The sequence below is a fragment of the Colletes latitarsis genome, chromosome 10 (genome assembly GCF_051014445.1).
Source record: "Colletes latitarsis isolate SP2378_abdomen chromosome 10, iyColLati1, whole genome shotgun sequence".
NCBI classification, from domain to species: domain Eukaryota; kingdom Metazoa; phylum Arthropoda; class Insecta; order Hymenoptera; family Colletidae; genus Colletes; species Colletes latitarsis.
In genome coordinates, this window is record NC_135143.1 from 29,140,740 (window position 1) to 29,165,698 (window position 24,959).

General features: G+C 38.5%; 2 protein-coding genes across 2 annotated transcripts; both read right to left on the minus strand.

The window, feature by feature from the left end:
* Window positions 1-57: 57 nt before the first annotated feature.
* On the minus strand, window positions 58-5,471 carry Hr96 (Nuclear hormone receptor HR96). Its single transcript, XM_076775348.1, has 5 exons — window positions 5,013-5,471; window positions 2,113-3,488; window positions 1,817-2,033; window positions 1,324-1,743; window positions 58-1,233 (listed from the first exon to the last, which is right to left on the minus strand). Exons 1-5 carry the CDS (start codon window positions 5,148-5,150, stop codon window positions 1,036-1,038), a joined length of 2,349 nt encoding a protein of 782 aa, XP_076631463.1. The 5' UTR covers window positions 5,151-5,471; the 3' UTR covers window positions 58-1,035.
* A 2,376-nt stretch (window positions 5,472-7,847) lies between these two features.
* Window positions 7,848-24,243, minus strand: LOC143346836 (uncharacterized). Its single transcript, XM_076775351.1, has 9 exons — window positions 23,828-24,243; window positions 20,421-20,483; window positions 19,650-19,708; window positions 16,106-16,686; window positions 14,788-15,134; window positions 14,560-14,701; window positions 9,133-9,306; window positions 8,905-9,043; window positions 7,848-8,836 (listed from the first exon to the last, which is right to left on the minus strand). Exons 1-9 carry the CDS (start codon window positions 23,909-23,911, stop codon window positions 8,689-8,691), a joined length of 1,737 nt encoding a protein of 578 aa, XP_076631466.1. The 5' UTR covers window positions 23,912-24,243; the 3' UTR covers window positions 7,848-8,688.
* Window positions 24,244-24,959: the final 716 nt, after the last annotated feature.

Sequence of the window (24,959 nt, forward strand, 5' to 3'; positions counted from 1 at the left end):
AAATACGGCTGCTTTGAACGATAATAACGAGGGGACGAAAAAATTTATAGTCAAATGTAACAAGTCTTTGAAAAATATATTTCGAACGATATCACAATTGTGTACATTTTAATCTTTGCAACGTGGATGCACGTTACTCAACTGCTCATGTCCCCTGCATTTTCTTTCGCATGCTTGGAGCAAAGCTGTCTCGTATCCTTTTTTTTTTTATACCGAGGACTAAATTCATGCTCGACCTCTATCACTGAGAAACTTTTAATTTGTTTTAAAACAAACAAATATATATATATTTTTTGTTGCATACATCAACGCGTCAGACATGAATGTAGAACTTGGTGTAAAGTATAACAAATATTTTCTCCAGACGTAACAGTTTTAAGGTACTCTCGACAAAATATACATAATGTTCTCAACAATCGTATATATGTATAAGAATTATTATGCTAATGCTACATGTACGCGTTTATTCTAGGTACACGGAGAGAATTACGCGAGGTGATGCAATACTTTTACGCCCATTTACAACTACAATCTCTGCCTGTTATAAAATTTTATATATTGATTCAACGATAAATTGATATTTTCTCAAGCATAGCTCCTATAAATAACAATAAATTTTTTTATCTTAAAACACGAATTAGAGAACTATATTAGCGTAAATATTATTACGAAGGAAAATTTCGTTTACATTATTATGCACCAACATTAATGTCACGTAACAGTACATTTATGTACACATGTAGTATATATATATATATATATATATATATATATATATTGTATGTACATACATATATATTCTCAACCACATATTTTGATTTTCTATGATTTGTTAAATTTTTGTGTTAATATTTTTTACGCGTTTGAATTATTGCTATACTTCGATTGTATAAACATATAATTATTAAACAACCCCATAATAACGTTTCTAAAATTTGTCGTTTGACGAAACAATCGGATATCAATAAAACAAATTCTCGTTTATTCCCCTTTTCAGTATGTTAAAGCTACTGACGCGAGGATGAAAAGGTTCGATCAATGTTTCAAATCGAATATCTCTATAAGAAGTGGTTCTACTCTCGATGGATTCAGATTTAGATAAACACCGACAACTTCGTTGTTTAGTCTGTGAAGATCGGAAATTTTCTGAATTAATTTTAGAAACATAGACTTAGCCTCGCAGCCAGGATATACACTTTCCAGATAACGTCTGAGCAAATAATAATAAGAATTCTACGAAAAAAAAAAAAATGTATTATTCGAAATATGTTTAGAACGTCATAATATAATTATTAGGCAAGAAAATACGTTTTCGTCACTTACTTGCTCTAGTTTAATCACGTCGTTATGCACCACTTTTGGCCTATCCGGCGTAAACAAAGCAATTGCACTTAATATTAAAATAATATTCTCATCCCTCCACCTTGGGTCGAAGCTTCTAATGAATCTTGCATGCTCGGCATACAGATTTCCTTTTACTTCCTTTAATACGTCCACTTTGATATTCGACATACTTTCTTGGCTATGCGGTATCCACCACATGTTCTTTTCCGCATCGTAATTAATAGCTGATCTTAAAATCATCATTTCCGTGCAGCCCCCTTTCAGAAGAGCTATCTGATCTTCCTGGCACATGTTTTTAAAAGCGTTTATCTTCTTTGCCATCTTTATCAAGCGTCTAATGGCAATGGCAGTCAGATTTATAACATCCAACAGGGCCGGATAGGATTGACCAAAATTATTCTAAAAACAAATGAATTTTTATCGAACGCAGAGAGAACGGCTACAATTAATATTAACTCGCGTCGAATAGTACCTTAAATTTACAGTCTTCGCCAATTAAATTTGTTATATCTTCGTCTAAGGGAGCTAGCAATGCTTTGTTAGCTACTATTAATTCGTTCAACTTTGCTCTTTCGGCGTCGTTCAATTCCTTTCTGGACTCCATACCGCCAAGAGCGGAGTACGCAGAGAACTCTAACTTGATCGCCTCGCACAGAATCGACTCTATGGAATTAGCAACTATGGGCACCCTGAAAACGAACGAACGTTTCATATATATTTCATGATATCGAGTTCTCCCGATTTTAACTAAAGCCTTCCATGTTCTACCTTTGTACATCTTGAAGCACATCCCTCGTGACGTCTGTTACATTTTTATTCCAGTCGCTACTACCGCTGGTACTGCTACCAGGCTCTGCGTGTTGTTTCATACATTCTTCTTGATTGGAGTTCGTAATCAAGTCTGTTAAAATTGGATTTTCTATGTGCCTCTGTTTAACTTTAAACGTTTGCTTCGACATTTGGTTCGAAACGTTGGCGGGCTTCGAGTCGTCTTTAAATTGCATATTAGCGTCGTTCTCAGACTTGGTCTCTCTTTCGGCAATGGCACTGTTCTCGTTCAGGAACTGCGAGATTTGTGGATCCTCTTCCAATTTACTTATAAACTCCGTGTCCGTCATAACCTTTAACAGTATCTCCGGATTTTGGCATATCTTCGCGATGAAATTTGAATTATTAACAAGCTTCGTGACTAGCGTCGGATCCTGGACGAATTTGGCAATTAAATTATCCTCGCGCGGACAGGATTCCTTGCTCGGTTTTTGACACGCGACCGTCTCTTCCGGGCAGGCTTGCAAACTTATATGCAACTCGGGGTTCCCCTCGAAGCTCGGTTTTTTACTGTGCGACGCAGTATCGACGTACGCGGGATTCTGCACAGGACTGTGCTCAAATTTATGATAATTACAAGCGCTGTTGTCGAGCTCGGTCGAATATTTCAACGTTTCGTTGCTCGTAGGACAGAACTCGGACTTCAAAACTAACACGTTCTGCTCGAACTTCCTCGAGCTCGCTACAGACTTTTTATTTTTCTCTAAACTACGAGACAGAGACTTGATCTTGTCGAGCCTCTGCGGACTTTGCATATGAGAGCTGGTGTTCATCCTCAATCGTTCCGTGTCGGTGTCGTTTTCTTCCTGATGCAGAGAAGATTGATCGTAATTGTCGAAAGTAGAATTAGAGCTGTGAGACGAATCTTTCATCATGTCGAGTGTTTTCGATCCAGTTATGGTTCCATTTTCCGGCGGACTAGATGGGCTTGGGACGCTCGCAGCCGTCACCGGACTCATGCTTTCCGTTACGTTCTGCCTGCTCGCGTCTAAATCTGTATACTTTCTATCGGATTCCCAGAAATACGTATCCGACACCGTCGACGCAACAGAGTTAATCGACATGGAGGTATCGTCGAAACTGCACTCGTCCAAGCAACCCTTTTTAGATTTCGACGGCTTCGCGCTGTCCACTGGTGGTCGTTTCTTCGCACGGTTTTGTTCGATCTTCTGCCTTTTTAATACTTTGTCTTCCTCCGACATAATATACTCTTTCCTCATACCAATACTAAAGCACTTGTCTAAACGACATTTCTGGCAGAAACGTCTCGTGACCGGTGTAATATTACAGTTCTCTGTGAACGGACAACGGAAGTCCTGCAAAAAGAATTGTATTAGAAAACCCAAATCAACGTTTCCCAAAGTACAAGTTGCGACTTCTAGGTATATCTTATAATCCAAGGGGATGCAAAGGAACATTTCCAATGTAGAAGAATGTGGACAAGTTAGCCGCTTGCACTGGCACTGATTCAAAAAACTAAATCCTTCCAGTGCAAGGGGTTAAACGTCTTTCTATGAATACCGGGCTGTTGCATTTTAAACGACTGTTTGACTAATTCAGTTTTTCACAATTTGATAATTGAAAAGTGTTCCCAGAAGATATTTATCAATTGTTTTAGTAAATTTAAATTAGAGTAGAATGCAATAGAATTAACATTAAGCATTTGGCCATTTCATTTGCAATCAACCTAATATTTCCTATGTATAGTTTCGATGATATTTATTTTCAAGTGGGTAGAGAGCCTTCCAAAAAGTTTGGAAAGCATTAGTTCGAATGAAAATCTGTCAATTAACATCGAATAGAGTATGGAGTGGGGGTCTTTAGGTCCCCCAAGATTAGTTTTTCTTTAATAACTTTGTAAATAATTTCTTTCCCTCTTTTTCCCTTTAGGTAGTCGAGTTTTATTTTAAATCCTGTATAAAAACTTATCAGTGGCATTCTATTATTAATTTATTTATAATTATAAGATAAGTCTTTCGTTTGGGGGACCCAAGATATCCCACTTCGTACTCTACGTTACAGTTTCCCTTTTTTTCATAATAAAGTTCATAACAAAGGATGGAATAAAACATGGTCGTTTCTATGTCCTAGAAATAAAGATAAAATGTCTAAATGGAAATGTGCCACATGCTCTAACTTTGCTTGTAATGAACATAGAACCGAAGAAAAGGAAATCGTTTGTCTACAATATATTATGAATTCTAGCGACACTGAATAAAGAATTTAGCAATAATGACAGAGATGGAGCTGATGCAACGAATTATTATATTTATTTTTTTGTATTTTTAATTGTTGAAAGAAGTAAAATTGAGTTCCTTATTTCAATTATTAATTATAATAATAAGTTTATTTCATGTCAAAACATGAAATGTTTTAAAGTGGATAATATTTTATTTGTTTATTAAAAATAAATGCTGTAAATTTAATTAAATAATCGATTTTTAATCTACTAACAGCCTTTGTAATATTAATATGACAACTTATAAACAAAACAATTTCTGTGTGGGGGGCTTTAGTGACCCCACTCTGTTCTTTATGTTATAGACTCCGTACTCTAAGGGTTAATATCGCCTCTGTTGTCCCGTCGCTTGACAGTCATTACTTAATTCAATTCAAATTTGGCTCCTATAGTGACGCCACCTTTCCGTGCAATAACATCTATCTCATAGTTAAAAAAAAAAGAAAGAGAGAAAAACAGTATAGAGTAGCGGAGTATCAGATCACGATACTCGCGAATACAATCACGGGAGGATAAATTGCCAACGTGCGTTGCGATACATTCGAAGACGAACGATCGCTGGGATGTGAAAAGCACGCGAAACACTTCGACAACTAGTCACCTTATTTTTCAAAGCGTTCCTTCGAAAGAAAGCCTTGCAGCTTTCGCACGACACCGCGTTGAAATTGTAACCGAGCGCACGGTCGCCGCAAACACCGCAGATCTTGTTCGCCTCTCTCGCCGGTTGTTCATCTTCCATTGCTCCCCACGGCGATTTCTCAAGCGATTAACACTTCTTATCTAACGCACCATTATTTCCGCCTAGAATCACGCTCCTGCAACGACTGACTCATGTCAGCGTTGTTTATCGCGCTGCCCGGAACGGGGGAACGGAATACGACGATTCTATCGCGGCTGTTTACAATTTGAGTGTCATTTTCAGTACAACGCCCCGGATCCACGAGATGCTGTCTCAAAAGCTTCGAGTGACAAGCTAAATGAACCGCTCAATTGGCGTTCAGTTGCAATCAGTTAACGGGGTGGTGCGCACAAACTTGCCGTGTGTTTCGTTGTTACGATCCCCCACCACATTGCTGACTCTGGAATAGCAACGCGACGTCACGAAAGTAACCAGCCCGTACGTGTCTAGGGAACTTTCGAACGGCGTTTCTCCCGACGAGATGAGATTCGGTGATAAGGACTCCCGCGCAAAATGCGATTCTCGAACGTTACGATGTTTTCTTGATTTAATGTGGATTTAAAGTACATTATAATTCCTAGTCCCCCCGAAAACGAAGTGCAGTTTATTTAAAATTTACCATTTATCTCATCGAGCTCGGAAATATTCTGTTTTATCTTCGAGGGGGGCTCGGAAAGTTTGGAAACCAACGGTGCGGAAAGTGCTTAGAAATTGTATTCCTTTTAATTTAATTGTAAGCAGATTAAAAGTGAAAACATACGTACAAGGAACATGTGTTTTAACCTAAAATAATGTGTACGGTTGATAAACGTAATACCTCGATACAGTATCTCGATTGTTTATGCAGAACAGTTGGAAAAATAAAAATAAGAGAGGAACAAAGGTGCGTATCAGATCTTTTCCCATTGTGTCAAGCGAATATTGTTATGATGTACGCATTCATAACGTACTAGTTTCTTTTCGATTTTTTTTCTCGAAAACGAGTAGGATTTCGGGGGTATGTCTATCCACCAAAAATGATTGTAATTGACCCCCACAGCTAACAATATTTTTTTCAGAACGATTTGAAATTTTTTTTTTCGTCGAAAAATTTCACACCTTTTCGAATTTTTTTCTAGAAAATGGGTAGGATTTCGGGGGTATGTGTAATGACCAAAAATGATTGTAATTGACCCCCACAGCTAACAATATTTTTTTCAGAACGATTTGAAATATTTTAATTTCGTCGAAAATTTTCACACCTTCTCGATTTTTTTTCTCGAAAACGAGTAGGATTTCGGGGGTATATCTATCCACCAAAAATGATTGTAATTAATCCCCACAGCTAACAATATTTTTTTCAGAACGATTTGAAATATTTTAATTTCGTCGAAAATTTTCACACCTTCTCGAATTTTTTTCTAGAAAATGGGTAGGATTTCGGGGGTATGCCTGTTCACCAAAAATGATTGTAATTGACCCCCACAGCTAACAATATTTTTTTCAGAACGATTTGAAATATTTTAATTTCGTCGAAAAATTTCACACCTTCTCGAATTTTTTTCTAGAAAATGGGTAGGATTTCGGGGGTATGTCTATTGACCAAAAATGATCGTAATTGACCCCCACAACCGATAGTATTTTTTTTGGAACGATTTGAAATGTTTCAATTTTGTCGAAAAATTTGTCCATCTATTCTAATTTTTTTCTCGAATTTTTGGGGTATGTTTATTCACCAAAAATGATTGTAATTGACCCCCACAGCTAACAATATTTTTTTCAGAACGATTTGCAACTTTTGAATTTAATTGTTAATAACTTTTTAACGAAGCCTTCATCAACAAATTGGTATTCTCAATTTTCGTCTTATTTTGGCCTCTAGAATCCCCCATTAAAATTTTTCCCTGGAGTGTCTGAACACCCTGTATAATCGTGGTAGAAATCAAACGCTATATCTGAATGCGAACGACGCAGGCTGACAAATCTGTTCGTACGAATAATGATTTAATATCGAGCGTGTTCTGATCGGGGAATATCAAACACGCTGCACGTTTCTCGTCACGCTGCATGTAATTGCCTTGCAAATTGTTGATTGACCGGTTCAAAGTTCACTTCGCGAATTCACCGTTGAACGATGCCGATTTAACGATAATATCACCATAAACTCCGAACGATATCCCATAGATATAAGGGGCGTTTACCTGTAAACGGTCATTTTCATAAACAATAATTTCACGCGTCGAAATAAAGCGTTGTTAATCGCTGAAAATATGCAAAGAGAAACCGAGATATTTGTTTCTTTATTTCTTATTTTTCTCAAACGGAATCTCCGTTGTTTTTCAAACGCATAAAAGATTTTCTCGCCTGTAAGAAAACACCCTGTATATGCGCGAGTATTACGTAACACTAAGATCATGGTACAACCATTTGATACGCAACTACTCGAAGATATCGAAAGTTAAAAGTTTTAATTAATCGGTGTTATCGTTATCGATCGTCGTACATTTCGATATTATCGATTAGCGAATTGCAAATAGAGCGATTTACATCTACGAATTTTGAGCTTACATCGTACAGAAACAACGAAGTTCAAGTGTGTATCGCTGTTCAAGACCATTATATCGAACACTCAAATTAGAACTTTGAATTTAGAGACAGAAGTCCCTAAAACAAATCATATTGTTCTCGACACTTTTATTTCAGTCTCTTATACCGCCATACTTATCTTAGGACAATCAAACAATTTCAATGAAAGTAAAATTGCTTATCTCTCTCGATTTATTTCCTTAAACGTAAAAACATAGTAAACCAGACAAATACGTAGTACAAAAACCATTCGATTCTACTTCAAAATTATCTAGCTTATAATTTTTAAAATATATTTACAAATAACGGATCTTACAATATCTGCTAAATTTTTTAATTTTGCATCTTAAAACCATCTTATCGAAAAACTTACGCACAACGAATACACGTACAAAACAATAAATCATACGTTGATATGCGTATGAAATGATTAGTATATAGATGACGAGCATAACATTCATTATTTAATACTTTTGAGATTTGAACGTTTAAATTTGCCGTTAGTAAAAATACGATTCGTAAAATTCTGTATTCAAAATATACTCGATCATTTCGCTGGAGATCAGTTTTTTGCGATACAATAAACATTTCCAATCGCGCGTGCTATAATATATATATATATATATAAATGCATTTGAACATTGTTAAATTAACACTTTAACCCCGGGTAACATATTACTACGTTTATTTGTTTGCAATTACGATTTACAATTATCTATCTTAAACGAAGTACATAAAAATCAATTATCCTTTATTTAATGATACAATTCCACAACTCTGAAGATTGATGGCTGAAATTATTGGGCGTTAAAGTGTTAACTTTACGTTCATCCACGGGATTCGAACTTCTTACAGATAGAAAGGCACTTCTTGAAATAAATACATGCATATTCTTCGAGATTGAATCTCTTTCTAAAATATTTGGGCAGGCAGCGTTTGCATTGCACAAATTCGTTTTAAGTATTACAGTGCGATACTTTTAGCGTAGAAAAGCGCTTCTCTTCCTTCTTTTGCATAAAGCCTCCGAAAAAGTTCACTTGGGTGGTGTGTCGGTTAACATTGTGCTTCCCATTTGTACGCCATTGCTGTGGAGTACCAGTTCCTCCCTCGTGTAAAACATGACGATTTCTTCCACGCTCGAGAACGATTGCTCCTTTGTCTTCGCTGAGCCCAATGCGTATCTATCAACCAGAAAAACGTTTCTTAATTCTGCTTACGTTGTCGAACAAGGAAACTTTATCTCCCTCACCTGTTATCGCGTCTCTTCCGGACTGGAACATTGTAAACTCTGTCGTTGTACCAGAGGACCAATGCCAGTGGATTGTTCGCGTTTGATGTGGATGGTCTCAGGAGGAAGTATCCATCTTGTGGATTGCCATAAGTACTTTCTATGTAAGAGATAAGAATAGATATTCTGATTTCACTCTACCTACTGAGGAATGTTCCACAAACGTCAGGAATTTAGGTAAATACGTACGTTCTGTGATAAGAGCTGTTGCCTGCTCCCTGGTGACGTTGTGGAACCAAGGTTTGTCGACGTAGGAGTGTCTCTCAGGTGGCGGTGGCAGTGGTCTCGTGGCTCTTTCCGACGACAGCGAGGTGTTACTGTTAGAATGAGGCAGTGTAGCTGATTTCTTCTCAGGAGATCGTTCTGCAATCAATGTGGTAAATGTTAAACGCGTTTTTACAAAATTTAATGCAACAATATATCTCAAGTTTACTGTACATCTCTTATTTATACAGGGTGTTTAACCATCCATGGGAAAAATTTTAATGGGAGATTTTAGAGGCCAAAATAAAACGAAAATCAAGAATACCAAGTTGTTGATGGAGGCTCTGTTAAAAAGTTATTAACGTTTACAGTTCTGCCTGACCTGAATTTTTTTCTCGAAAGTGCGTAGGATTTCGGGGGTATGCGTAATGACCAAAAATGCTTGTAATTGACCCCCATAATCAAATATAATTTTTCCAGAATGATTTGAAATTATTTAGATTCGTCGAGAATTCTGTCCCCCTACTTGAATTTTTTTCTCGAAAATTTGTACGATTTCGAGGGTATGTCTATTCACCAAAAATGCTTATAATTGAGCCCTGCAACGGGAAATAATTTTTCCAGAATGATTTGAAAATTTTTTATTTCGCTGAAAAATTTGTCTATCTTCCTGAATTTTTTTCTCGAAAGTGCGTAGGATTTTGGGGGTATGTCTAATGACCAAAAATGCTTGTAATTGACCCCTGTAATTAAATATAATTTTTTTAGAATGATTTGAAAATTTTTTTTTCAGTCGAAAAATTTCACGCCTGGAATTTTTTTCTAGAAATGGGGTAGGATTTCGGGGGTATGTCTAATGACCAAAAATGATTGTACTTGACCCCCGCAACAGAAAATAATTTTTTTAGAACGATTTGAAATTTTTGAATTTAATTGTTAATAACTTTTTAACGAAGCCTCCATCAACAACTTGGTATTCTTGATTTTCGTGTTATTTTGGCCTCTAGAATCTCCCATTAAAATTTTTCCCAGGATTAGCCGATCACCCTGTATATCTTAAAATAATATACAATTCTCAAGTTCCTCATGAATATTTTTGTCAACTCGAGCATTACTATTAAACAAATTTATTTTAAATGTAACATTTTTAAAAGTTCCAAGACATGGAATTTAATCGTTTTGGCTTGCAAATGGCTCAACTGATACGGTACGCGTTAATGATTTGCGAATCGTCAAGCCAGGATTATTTGTTTAATTAACTCGTGTTTGTTTCACTAACTTGCTAGATTGAGCCGAGCCTGCGTGAGGGTTGCCTGGGTCAGGCACTCCGAGAGACTAGCTTGACGGCGTATCGCCGTGTTCAGGGACACGTTTCTTTTCGGATCACCGATCATAGTAGCCATTTTCCGGGGACCGTATCGTCCCGTCAACGATTCGCAACGCTGAATATCGTCCACGGCGCGTTCACGCGTTTAACAGTAGCATGTGCACCAGTATGTCGTCGTCGGATCCTGTTCCGTCCATGATCGAACGTCTGGGAGGCCAGCGCGTCGCGACTGATCAGGATGCAGACGTACGCGCATTAATAAACACTCGATCGTAGCAATATCGGGTTTGTCTTTTTTTAATCGACAAGGTCAACGCGAGGACCGACGTCACTCATGGTCCATCTTGTGACTGAACAAAAAATAGAAAACAATATTTACGATTTCGTCAGTCGACGTCTAACAATTTGAGTAAACGTGTCTACAGATCCGAAGCTTCGAGCTGGCCAACGTTTGTAAATGTTACAATGTTATAAACGAGTAAGATTCAAGGTTTCGTTAGGCAACGTCGAACAACTTGAGTAATCGTTGGATAAAGGCTATACATTGAAAGCTTTTAAGTCTATAGAACCGGGGTATGCGTCTTATAATTAAGTCCACATTATGAAACAGAGGGGGTCGATGAGTAAACGACAGACGTTTTACAAGGTCTAATAATTTGTATAGACATTGGATGATGGTCTACAGGTTCTATGCTTCAAATTGTCTTCTCAGAGTCTTCCAACTAGATACAAACTATGCAGCAGAGGCTGAAGAATAACGGAACAAGGTTCACAATTGTATTGTCTAGGAGAAGAACGCCACAAATTTGTATAGACGTTGGATGATGGTCTACAGGTTCTATGCTTCAAATTGTCTTCTCAGAGTCTTGCAACTGGGTACAAACTATGCAGCAGAGGCTGAAGAATAACGGAACAAGGTTCACAATTGTATTGTCTAGGAGAAGAACGCCACAAATTTGTATAGACGTTGGATGATGGTCTACAGGTTCTGTGCTTCAAATTGTCTTCTCAGAGTCTTGCAACTGGGTACAAACTGTGCAGCAGAGGCTGAAGAATAACGGAACAAGGTTCACAATTGTATTGTCTAGGAGAAGAATGCCACAAAGATCGAAACTAGTCTTTCCGTGTAACGAGAACTAGTACGACGCAGAAGACGCCTTGGAAACGTTTTTAATTCTCGACAACGGCACTAGGAGTCAGGATCTGCACAGAAAAAAAGAATGAACACTGACGAGGGAACGAAAGAAGGACGTATTAAATACTTTTATCAAAGCTCTTACCACGTCATGGCCGTTCCATTTCCGGAATCACTTTCCTGCTGTTTTCTGGAAAATTCCAGTATGAACAATGCCAATTCACCGCCTTTTAAAACTAAAAGTAACGAGTAGCAGTAAGAAACGTTTGTTAAATATTGACCAAGTGCAAGGTAAGAAGCAGAAGGTTCCAATGCTGAATTATTATACCCAGCTGCTTCTTTAATTGCTATTAAATGCTATTAAATGCTTCAGTGAACAGTTAGTGAAGCCTACAGGTCTATCATATGTAGAATTTGTAACTGAAACTTGGGTTTTACAACTGACTATTATGAGAGGTTTTGTGGTACGCTTTTGGTCCACGCGAAGACGAAGCAAAACACAGAACACTGTTCAAGATTTTGACAAGCAACGTCTAATAACTCGAGCAAACGTTGGATAAAGCTACCAAGCTTCAATCTGCCCGACAATGTACGAGTTTTTAACCGAGTCTTACATCTAATGCAACTCCTTTAAGCTACAAAGCAGAACTTGAATGTTCTTTGGCTCGTTCTCGATGCTCGTACGGTTACAATCGACCCGAGCGCGACGAAATCACTGCACAGACTGGCATTTAATTTGAGACAAGAGCTTGCTATAATGATCGGCCATCCGTTGGTCTCTCAGCATGGGGCACGGCAGTTCTCTCGAAGCGTAAAAATACACTGGACAGAAACTCGTGTGTATTTTGGGGGTTGTATCGGTCACGTTCGAGCTCCCAATTTAAGGAAAAAGCGTGGTAAATATTTGGTTAACAATTCTACGCCTCCAGTCTCGAGGTCCGTGCGTTTAAACACGTACACCAGTGGTTTTCAACTGATAAATTTCTGAACAGAGAAACGTTCGTTTCCACCAAACTTTACCATTTTTAAAAATTGGAAAATTTACAAATTAGGAGATTAGAACGAGTCACTCGGTACAAGCATGCCACTTTTAACGATAAACGTTTCGACCTTCGGTTTAAGCTCTCTATTTTATCAATAGTTCACGTGATATCAATCGACTCTCGCTTTTGAAATTCTTATCAGACAGAGAATATACATTTTTAGAGAATAAAATAAAAGTAAATAACGTGTACAAATTATTAAATCTATTAAATAGCGAGGAATATGTCTGTAATTTTATTTTTGTTTGGATATTGATATTAAGAAATTATGAAAAATTTGTTCTCTTACAAGGGGCCATCCCGAGGTGTAAATCTCAAATTTTGATGAAACTTCGCAATTACGTAGTTCTTATGTAGTTATGTAGTTCACTTTAAGGGGTTGAAATCAGCCCTCAAAGTTGGGGGTTCAAAATATACTTTGTTGAATATCTCGGAAACTATTAGAGATAGGAGTGTGCTTCGAATGGATGAAATTTATGTTTTTAAACGGCGAATTTGATGGTGTAAAGAGATTTGCAAAACTTTTATTTGTTTAAACAATCTGTTAAAAAATAGCACATTTTTTTATTTTTCTCGTTGGATATTAATGATTTGTTTTTCTCCATTTGTACAAAGAAACTACACATCCATGTACAAAATACGGATAAATTGGAATTTTGATTTTTTCACAATAGAGAAAGATTTTATATTTGTAATTTTTTTCGTACAACACGAAATACGAAAAAAATTGCGAAGTTTCATAAAAATTGGAGATTTACACCTCGAGATAGTCCCTTGTTAGAAGAGAAGACGCTTTCCAAACAGTTTGAAAACCACTGGCACGGCCAATGTGTAAATAAGCATGTTGTATACCTGGTGGCTCGGGCGGTTGGGAATAACAACACCTAGAGAGTCCTCTCTTGATCCTCACTATCATATCGGACACCTCATCGGCCAAACGGGCGCCCAGACCACCCACGAGCTGTTTGCTCAGTCTCAGATAAAAACAGGAACACATTCCATCACACTGTTTCCGTTTCAGTTTCCCGACGAGAAGGCCGGAGTTTCCCCTGGCGCTTGTTCGATCAGCTTTTCGGTCGAGAATACGATTTCTCGATGCCCGATCGACGACTTTAAACCGTTCCGTTTGCTCTTCCCGTTGCTCATGGTAAGTGACTCAGCCAGAAACGGGCAAAATTGTTTTCCAAATACAAATTTCAGTTACACGATAAGAGATCAACCTTTAACACCGTTCCTCGTTCAACACAAAAATTAGAATTTCGACTCGTGAAATTTACTCGCATTAAAAAATAAATATTTATCTTAGTAACTACCCGATCGATCGAACACGCCAGAAATAAATCACTGTACTGTGTTTTACGACATTCGTCGTTCGAATACGATTCTGTTTATCTTTGGACTCAGCGTTACTCGCCGTTAACGATCTCGATTTTATCCCTCGATTACCGTTCGAGTTTTCGGGAATCGGCCACGATACTGTCGCGAAATGAATCGAAATAAAGGGGACGATAGTTCGTTCATGACTGGCTACAATTGCATCCGTGCATCAGGTTGCACGAACGCCAGCCATTTGCCACACAGATGTTTATGGGAAGTTGGGCCACCGGGGCCCCTTATTATTTCGATTTTCACGCAGACCATGCTTTTTGCTGGCCACCGTAACGCGTTGAGCTCTCCCATAGAACGTCCTCCGCCCAATTTCCGTTTCTTTCCTCCCTCCTTTTTTTAAAGGCTTTTCTCCCATCGACGTAACATGGGAACCGCTTCGTCGAGCGTTCGCTGCTCACTCTCGTTGCACGTGCAGGATGATACCGAAGGTCGTGTCGCAGTTACAGGTGCAGCTGCACGTTGGATCTCAGGGACAAGTTCCAGCGAACGTTTTGCAACAAATTTTCAAATGTACCAACCCTTTGCTTTCTCCAAGCTCGACCAACTTGAAGTCGAGGAGGAACTAGCCGACAATTGAGCAGGTTTCGCTGGCAGCAATGGCGGTGGAACTGTATTTGGCGTTCTTTGAATGGGGCTCAAGTAGTATCCGTTATCATCCGGCTGAAAGAATTGCAGGAGTCGTTTACTCTTACTTTATCAAATGGTAGATCGTTGAGGTAATAATAACAATGCGTTTGCGTATTTACTGTCTCCGTGATCGACTCGTAAATCTCGTACTGTAGCTCGTCCTCCTCCAAACTCGTGACACTCGGCGGTTGATAAACACTCTCCGCGGAACCCTGATGGCCACTGGCCAGCGACAGCTTGCTAGTCGCCCTCAGCATGCTCCTCTTCTGATTCAGCTCGATGATCTGCTCGTCGAACGACTCGTATTCGTCCTCGCTTTCTTCCGTCCGCGCGGGCAAATTAGCGACGAGGTCAAGGTTCCTCAGGGTGCTCGAAGGCTTCGCTTGATCCTTGTTGGGTCTCTCAATGATCATCGACTGGTCTCTGGGTCTCTTTGGCTCCGGTGGCGGAGGTACAGCCATTCTTTCTAAAACCATAAGCTCGATATTCAGTTTCTCGTTTGTTAAACGAGTACATACACATACAAGAACAAAGATCGGTACTTGATTCCATTCGTCTTTGTCTCTTCTAGGCGTACAATTGGATCGAAATAGACTCATCGCTCGAGGCTACTAGGGTCACATCTTCTTAAAGCAAATTGTAATATTTGATACCAGTGTTTTATTTTATTTATTGATTTAAGAAAATGCGCAGAGTTTTGGTACCACGTGTTTAGAACAGCGTTGAGCCGCCTACTTTGTACGTTCATCATAATTATACACTTTCAACGGTTACCGTCCAGTAACCACGAGGAGAAAACATATCAGGAAATACAGCAACATTTCTTTTTACAATTCACTACACACTGGATCCACGTACCCGGAATTCTACTTTAAACGTTGCAATTGTGAAAGCAACGTAACAGAATTTTTTACTATTCTACTAATAAATGCAACATTCTTATCTAGATCAGTAGCTTTAAGACGGTGAATCGAGTTCAATCGTTGTACAGTAGGTATTAGTAGGTTCACTGACTAACGTTGCAATCTTGAAAGCAACGTAACAGAATTTTGTTCTATTTTACTAATAAATGCAACATTTTTATCTAGATAAGCAGCCTCAAGACGGTGAATCGAGTTAGATCTTTGTACAGCAGGTATTAGTAAGTTCACTGACTGACGTTGCAATCGTGGAGGCAACGTAACAGAATGTTATACCAATTTACTAATAAATGCAACATTCTTATCTAGATCAGTAGCTTTAAGACGGTGAATCGAGTTCAATCGTTGTACAGTAGGTATTAGTAGCTTCACTGACTAACGTTGCAATCTTGAAAGCAACGTAACAGAATTTTGTTCTATTTTACTAATAAATGCAACATTTTTATCTAGATAAGCAGCCTCAAGACGGTGAATCGAGTTCAATCTTTGTACAGTAGGTATTAGTAGGTTCACTGACTTTTCATTTGACTAGGAACATTCGGTTTCGGCTTCGAAGCCGGATACAGAAACGATTTCTGGGGATGATTGCTATCCGAGGACGGGAACTCTTTCCTTTTCGCTTGTAACGATTCTGGTTTCGGTACAATCATGGGTTTCTTGGTGTTCCTCAGTTGTAATTGCTCTTTAAGCTGCTCGGCCAGCGACTTCTCGATCTGGCTGTGCAACCTGGAAACGTTCTTCGTGGGTTTGGTCTTCAATTCCTGGCAGTTCGCGTAGGTGTTCTCGTCGTCCTGTATGGAACCACAATTGGCGTAAGTTCCCTCTTCTTCTCGCCTGGGGATAGCATCGTTTCGGGGGTCTTTTCGTTTGGAGCCTGCACCGTCCAGCGGTGACTTCTGGCTGCCTCTGAATCCAGGATTAAATTGCTCTTTCTGAACCTCTGGCAGGGCCGTATCCTCGTTGGTCTCGTCCTCGAAATCGGTGCCCCAGGAACCGGTGTCGCTGAAGTGGTCCTCGTGGCTTTGCGATTCTGGCATCTTCTCCTCGATGAATTTCTCTGGCGATTTCTTCAATTCTTCTATGAACGCCCAGAGGCTCCTACGCAGACGGGAATAGGATATTTACAAACTGTTGTTGTTAAGAGTAACGCCAAGGAATATTATTTTACATTGGCTCTTGGAAAATATTAATGAAAATAATTTAATGCATTTCTGCGATGCATTAGGAACGTGGTCTGTTACGCAGAGTCGGATCCCATTGTAGTTTCGATTGGTATGCAAACGTCGTCGCTTTATTATCAAGTGGAATTTCCTTAATAAACGAAGACGGTAAATTTCCTAGCGTCAGCGCGTCCCACGCGATAGAATTACGTGCAACCAGCAACCATCGAACCCATGGTGACCCAGACAACGGCCTTCGGAATCCCTAGCCGCGACATACAAGGTGTTTTCTGGGAAAAATTTTAATGAGGGATTCTAGAGGCTAAAATAAGACGAAAATTAAGAATACCAATTTGTCGATGGAGGCTTCGTTAAAAAGTTATTAACATTTAAAGTTCTGCCCCATTCTGAATTTTTTTCTCGAAAATGGGTAGGATTTTGGGGGTATGTCTATTCACCAAAAATGATTGTAATTAACCCCCACAGCTAACAATATTTTTTTCAGAACGATTTGAAATATTTTAATTTCGTCGAAAAATTTCACACCTTCTCGAATTTTTTTCTAGAAAATGGGTAAGATTTCGGGGGTATGTCTATTCACCAAAAATGATTGTAATTGACCCCGCGACCGAAAATAATTTTTCCGGAAATGATTTGAAATTTTTTAATAACTTTTTAAAGTTTTTCCAATGAGTGGCCGATCACGCTGTGTAAATTGTCAATTTGCGAAAAATGTGTCCTCGATCGAGACATTTATCATATAGAACACCGCGTTTCATCGAAACGCGTCCGAATAATGCGTGACTGTTGCCGAGAAATAGGATTACGAAGTCCGTGTCACGGTCTAACGGTTCCTCTCTACGCTCGTAAAGAATCTTCACGAGACACGCCTTCGAATAGCGTGTTCACCTCGATTCCAGCAATTACTCATATGTATCGAAACATTAAACGTTTCACCCAGCCCCAGATAATCATCGGACCATCTGGACCGATCAGTCGCGTCGTCGCTCGGTAAATTAGACGCCCGGGAACAAATGTCTATATTTCATTCTTGATTGCTTATTTATACATTTTTTGTTACAATTCCCATACATTGAATTACGATATTTTTCAATTTTTCGTAGTAGTCGAAGCGTCTCAAAAACAGGGTACCTTGATAACTCGACTGCTTTTAGCCTGAGCAAAAAATGCATTAAATAAATCTCGAAAATGAAAATAGTATTGTATAGATTATTTTAACCAGTCGGCTGTGGCGATCTCTGCTCAGAGCGCTTGTTTGTTTTACTTTGTTTTGACCTCCAAAGATTCTAAACATTTATGAATATATTTTAGTTTTTGCTAAAATCATAATTTAAATAACAAATCATAACTAATTTACGGATATAGTCGTCAAACGTAGCTGACTGATTAAACGTGTTAGGGAATTCTGGCTCCGTGGCCGTTGAAAAATTTGGCGAGCGACGACGCCCATAGAAAGCACCATGAGACGCTGCACGCATACCGAAAGGCCAGTTCAACGGCTCGTGCAAAACCGAAATACAGGGTGTTCGGCCCACCTTGGGAAAAATTTTAATGGGAGATTCTAGAGGCCAAAATAAGACGAAAATCAAGAATATCAATTTCTTGACTGAGGCTTCGTTAAAAAGTTATTAACAATTAAATTCAAAAATTTCAAATCATTCTAAAAAAATTATTTTCAGATGCGGGGGTCAATTACAATCATTTTTCGTCATGAGTCATACCCCCGAAATCCTACCCACTTTCGAGAAAAAAATTCGACTAGGTGCTGACACTTTTCGGCGAAATTGAAAAGTTTCAAATCATTCTGGAAAAAATATTTTTGGATGCGAGGGACAATTACAATCATTTTTGGTGAATAGACATACCCCTGAATTTCTACTGACTTTCGAGAAAAAAAATCGATTAGGTGCTGACATTTTTTGGCAAAATTAAAAAATTTCAAATCGTTCTGGAAAAAATATTTTCGGTTGCAGGGGTCAATTACAATCATTTTTGGTCATGAGTCATACCCCCGAAATCCTACCCACTTTCGAGAAAAATATTTCTATGATTTTGGATCAGAAATGTCCCTCCAAAATTTCATGCGTATCTTTAAAACGTCATAACTTCTGAACGGATTGAAGGATTTTAATGTTTCAAAATGCAGATAACGCGTATTTTAGTGGAGAATATGTAGAAATTCTAAAAATTTCCGAAAAGTTGTTCCTTGATCCCGTAAAGTGAGAAAATCCCCATAAAAATGGTCCAATTATCAAAGAGCCATAGCTCCTACAATAGTGAATATATTTCAATGAAACTTTTTTCTGAAATAGAGCTCATGGGTACCTACAAAAAAGTATTAAACAACTTTTCTACAGGGCGTCAAACAAAATTACTAAACATCAGAAACGAATTTTTAAGAAAAATCGACAGGGGGTACACAACGAATCCTCATTCAACAAATTAGTATCCTTGATTTTCGTCTTATTTTGGCCGAACACCCTGTATATGGTCACAAAATTAATACAAAATTGTTTTAAAAAATGTTTAGAATAAATTAAATTCAATACACTTTGTAACATATGCGCGAAACTAAATTATGTATATGCGATGCGATGTTCGAAAAATCCGCCATTTAATATTTCTTCGACGTTGCTTTGATTCCTGCGAAGAACGGTTTGCAGCGTCAATTTTAAAGGTTAACGACTTTGTCTCTACTTTAACCGGGACGTCGTTATTAAGACAATCTTACCAAAATATAGACGCCTCCGGGAATCCTGGATCAACGTAATTTCATATGGGATTAGAATTTTATTAGAAAATTTGGAAACGCGACGACAATTGAACCAGCGTCGGAATTAGGTGCGACTTCTTACCTTACGCGTATTTTGTTTCTCTTACCATATCAACGGACGCGTGAGGTCACTCTTCCACAGCGCCAGCTGCCCTTCCGTCAATTGCTGGAATAATTACAGTGAATTAAGACGAGCATAATAGAACACGCGCCGGTTGGGCCGAAATACGAGTCAGTTGTGAATGAAACACGGTACATTATATTAGAACGTTTCCCCGGCATCGTTGGTTATAAATATCATTTCACCAGAATACTTTTTCATGCCAATGAACGTATAGTTTAATGCACAATGCGCCGAAACGGTCTACGCGAACTTACACGCAACGATACGCCTAAAGAAAAACGTTTAAAGAACGTTATTTATTTTTAAAAATATAAATAAAACGCCAAGGACAACTTATTTGTTCTGCTTGCTTCGTTTTTAACAAGTTGATCGACATTTTTTCAAATTATGATCACAGAAATGATTGAATTTAGAAAATAGTTTCGCAATAAAATTTTAAAATGGCGCTAACGCATGCGCCACGAGCGTGTTTCAAGTTTATTTTCCCAGAAGCTATTATTCCGCGTTTTAGATTCAAGTTGTGAAGAAGAAATCGTCCTCCATTCGTGGACGTCGTGTCGACGAGTCATTGTCCCCGGTATTTTGAAATCCAGTTGCCTATCCACGCGACAAAGAATTATCAGCGCTGTTTGCAACACACGTGCGGCAACGCGATACGTCAACAGAGCCGTGAACGGTGCAAATGGTACTCGGCGAAGCGCGAAGGAAAAATATAAAGTCGCCGGAGGGATCGAGTTTCGAACGATTTACTCACCAACAATTCACTGCCGTCGATCTGTCGCTTCGTGATAGCTTTGCAACATCCTTCCAAACCATTCTGTAAAACGAGGAAAACTGTGTAATCAAACGGGATATCCGGCAACGATAATACATCCTCCACAACTTGTTTCGAAGTATACAGGAGGTTCGGCCAAACCTGGGAGAAATTTTAATGGGGGATTCTAGAGGCCAAAATAAGACGAAAATCAAGAATACCAATTTGTTGATAGAGGCTTTGTTAAAAAGTTATTAACAATTAAATTCAAAAATTTCAAATTGTTCTGTAAAAATTATTTTCGATTCCGGGGGTCAATTATAATCATTTTTGGTCATTACACGTACCCACGAAATCCTATGCACTTTCGAGAAAAAAATTCGAGAAGGTGTGAAATTTTTCGACAAAATTAAAAAATTTAAAATCGTTCTGGAAAAACTATTTTCCGTTGCAGGGGTCAATTACAAGCATTTTTGGTCATTACACATACCCTCGAAATCCTACCCACTTTCGAGAAAAAAATTCGAGAAGGTGGTGAAATTTTTCGACGGAAAAAAAAATTTTCAAATCATTCTAAAAAAATTATATTTCATTACAGGGGTCAATTACAAGCATTTTTGGTCATTACACATATCCCCGAAATCCTACGCATTTTCGAGAAAAAAATTCCTTACCGAAAATATAATGTGAGGCCAGAAATGGTACCTCGAAATTTCGTGCGAATCTTTAAAACGTCATAACTTCTGAACGGATTGGACGATTTTAATGTTTAAAAAAACAAACTACGCGTATTTTGGTGGAGAATATGTACAAATCGCAAAAATATTCGAAAAGTTGAACCTTGACCCCGTAAACTGAGAAAAACCCAATAAAAATGGTCCAATTTTCAAACAGCCATAACTCCTACAATAGTGAATATATTTCAGTGAAACTTTTTTCTGAAGTAGAGCTCATGAGTACCTACAAAAAAGTATTACACAACTTTTCTGTAGAGGTCAATTATAATCATTTTTGGTCAAGAGTCATATCGCCGAAATTCTACTCATTTCCTAGAAAAAAATTCGAGGTACGAAATTTTTCGACAAAACTAAAAAATTTCAAATCGTTCTGGAAAAATTATTTTCAGTTGCGGGGGTCAATTACAATCATTTTTGGTGATTAGACATACCCTTGAATTCCTACCCACTTTTGAGAAAAAAAATCGAGTAGGTGCTGAAATTTCTCGGCGAAAAAAAAATTTTCAAATCGTTCTAAAAAAAATATTTTCGGTTGCAGGGGTCAATTACAATCATTTTTGGTCATTACACATACCCTCGAATTCCTACCCACTTTTGAGAAAAAAAATCGAGTAGGTGCTGAAATTTTTCGGCGAAAAAAAAATTTTTCAAATCGTTCTAAAAAAAATATTTTCGGTTGCAGGGGGCAATTACAATCTTTTTTGGTCATTACACATACCCTCGAAATCCTACCCACTTTTGAGAAAAAAATTCGAGAAGGTGTGAAATTTTTCGACGGAAAAAAAAATTTTCAAATCATTCTAAAAAAATTATATTTAATTACAGGGGTCAATTACAAGCATTTTTGGTCATTACACATACCCCCGAAATCCTGCGCATTTTCGAGAAAAAAATTCAGTACGGACGGAACTTTAAACGTTAATAACTTCTTAACGAAGCCTCCATCAACAAATTGGTATCCTTGATTTTCGTCTTATTTTGGCCTCTAGAATCCCCCATTAAAATTTTCGCCAAGGGTGGCCATATCCTCATATATTAATATTTTAGTCATCAGTACTGATATTTAATTACGTATAAAAATAAAGAAACTAGAATAAATCACGTTTAAAGTTCATCGATTATTGAAATTAATCGCTCACGAGTATCGACGATTAAATTAATTAAACTAATAACCATTTTAAATTGTTGATTTATTCGTTAAAACGCCGGTCCAATTTAATTTTAGGTTAACTGATCGTTATTCGTTTGCGACCTGCGTTAACATCGCGTCGAAATTTAACAATCGAATAAGACATCCAGTTTGGATAAAAAATGTTGATTCAATTAGTATTTAAGAACGTTATTCCGTAAAACATTGCATAGAAAGGATCCATAATCTCTATGAAACCGCCAAAAAGAAATAAAGAAGTTAAGAACCCGCTGCTGTAGAATATAATATAATAAATGCATTAAGCGTTCCGTTTCCGTTTAGCTTCCAATTCCTTACAGTGAAAGGAAATGGAACAAAGTTATCTGTAGAGATACAAGAACCCTTTTATCCGGAACGAGTTTTATCAATTCTGTCATAGAAACGATAAAAACACGCAAACGATTATTGCAAACTCCGGATTCCGACAGCGTGCCAAGCTTGAGCATTCAAAATTTCTTTTGAGGCGGGAGTGAAAAGAAAGCGCGGTATGGTACGCGAACCTCGTGTATTTCGTTCCATAGTCGAACGCTAAAAATAAACACGGTGAACCATAGTTCGTAGTTTCGTACACGTACGCCGCTCCGCGATGCTCGGCATTCCGGATTTGTCACTGTTCGACAACCACTCCGCAAACTACACTAACCGATCAAATATTAAGTTTGCGGTTCATCTGATTAAACCCGATATATCACTGACGAACTCGTAAAATTCTCCAGCAACGTCAGTTGGTTGGTAACCGCTCGTAAAACTCACGGCAATCGCCATCCTTTAGAGACAGAATTGACAAGAAGAAATCATCGAAATATCAAGTTCGTAACAATTTTCGAAATAACATCAACCACTGACGCATGTACATCGAAGCCACTTCACCTTCTGGACCAACCGAAGCGATCGATATTGACTGATTTCTGTTTTTTGAAACCTCAATGCTATCACGTTCTCTCAGTAAACATAATACGTTATATGATAGAAGATAGCAGAACACGATATGCCACTTTTTCCTCTAAATACGTGAAAGAGTAATTTTTTACAAATCAATCGATCTCGTTAAAATACATATGGGAATATGTATAAAATCAGTTTTTACTATCCGTGTACAGAAGCGATCTTATTAACGGAACAAACTCGCGCAACGCGTGTGTATCGATCGGTGTAAATGACTTAGCTCGCGGCGATTGTCGTTTCTCTTTACCGTTAACCCATTCTTAAACATTGATTTCGAACGAACAAGCGACGAATCGGCGATAAAATTGAGAACTTAATTCGCCTCCTGTCAAGACGTTCGTGGATAACAGTTGCCCCTACATTGATCACGATTTAATGACAAAAAGTCCCCGTCTACGGTAGATTCGCAGTTTCTGGTTCCAAGATCCTGTGGCACGTCGAAAAATGTCTGACGAGCGCCGTCCAGGATCTCGACGCAGAGTTCGCTGTAAAAGTGGCTTGTCCAGCGATGTCAAGGGTCGTCGGAGTTTACTCACCTTTTGTAGCAGGCACAACACGTCGCTGGTAGTCCAATTGGAAATGTCCTCGAGGGCGTTGATCTGCGATGTCTTTTTAAACATTGCACCCGCGTGTTCGCGCGCCCGCCACAAAAAAATCGTCGCACGTGTTCGCCGCCCGGTCGCATCTGCATCTAGTTTTTGTTGGGCGAGGTGTCTTGACAACCCTCGCCGCTTCGTGTTTTCCTCTCTTCCCCCCTCCGGCCCGATGACGTACACGCGATGACGACCGTTCCGCAAACTGACACGACCAACTGTCCATCGCGACTGCGATTGGTCACTTTCCAACGGTGCACCTGTTTCGCCACACCGCAATCCATACCAGCGACACTCAGTCGGTGGCTCCCCGTCGCCACGATCGCCCGATGGAAATTCCAACAATTCGTTCGTTGCTCCTTTATCAGTACGTTCATTTCACTTTTTAGCGTATTAGCACGTTTGCTAGCGTTTTAGCGGATATACGCGGTGCCATGCAACGACCGCCTGAGGAATCGTCATGCAGGGGCGAACCCTAGAAAAGTTACTAGTGGTGGCGGAGGGGGCGAAACATACAAAAGTACCTTACCTAACCTTCTTTCGCAGGGACTTAAAATTTTATATTTCAATTATTTATACAAATGCGTACTGAAACATATTTACAGAGTGTGATATAACATGATTAACTCGTCAACATTTTTGTAAAAGTTTTGCGATTTATCTTTAGAAATTGATTAAAGGAAATTCGTCTCGTCTCCTAACAAAAAATTGGTACCCTTAAACTGGCATCTAATCTGTTCTAGAGTCGATCCTGTATTATTAACGATACAGTTACAGTTTTCCATGTGTGCGTACGTCGTTTCTATATGGATTCGTACATGAACTCCTTGGCTTTGATTGTGTGAATTCTGAATTGAGCACCGTTGCTTGAAAGTCGCGTTCACACTGTGCTGCAAGCTGTTTCGCAGTTTTCCGTTTAAAACAAAATGTCGACAGTCCATCGATACGGCAAGTGAGGCGAGAAATCCGGTTTTACTAACATATTTTAATACATTCAAGATAATATTTGTTTTCCATTTTGTCTGATTAACGCGTAACAGTACCTGATAATAATTGACGTGTGGATTAGCATTGT

Coding starts and splice junctions, on each gene's coding strand:
- Hr96 (XM_076775348.1), bottom strand. CDS start 5,150: ATGGAAGATGAACAACCGGCGAGAGAGGCGAACAAGATCTGCGGTGTT. Junction 3,489..5,012: donor GGAACGCTTTGAAAAATAAG/GTGACTAGTTGT, acceptor TTCTTTTTGCAG/GACTTCCGTTGTCCGTTCAC. Junction 2,034..2,112: donor GTGCTTCAAGATGTACAAAG/GTAGAACATGGA, acceptor GTTCGTTTTCAG/GGTGCCCATAGTTGCTAATT.
- LOC143346836 (XM_076775351.1), bottom strand. CDS start 23,911: ATGTTTAAAAAGACATCGCAGATCAACGCCCTCGAGGACATTTCCAAT. Junction 9,044..9,132: donor AACAGCTCTTATCACAGAAC/GTACGTATTTAC, acceptor TCTCTTACATAG/AAAGTACTTATGGCAATCCA. Junction 8,837..8,904: donor CGGAAGAGACGCGATAACAG/GTGAGGGAGATA, acceptor TCTGGTTGATAG/ATACGCATTGGGCTCAGCGA.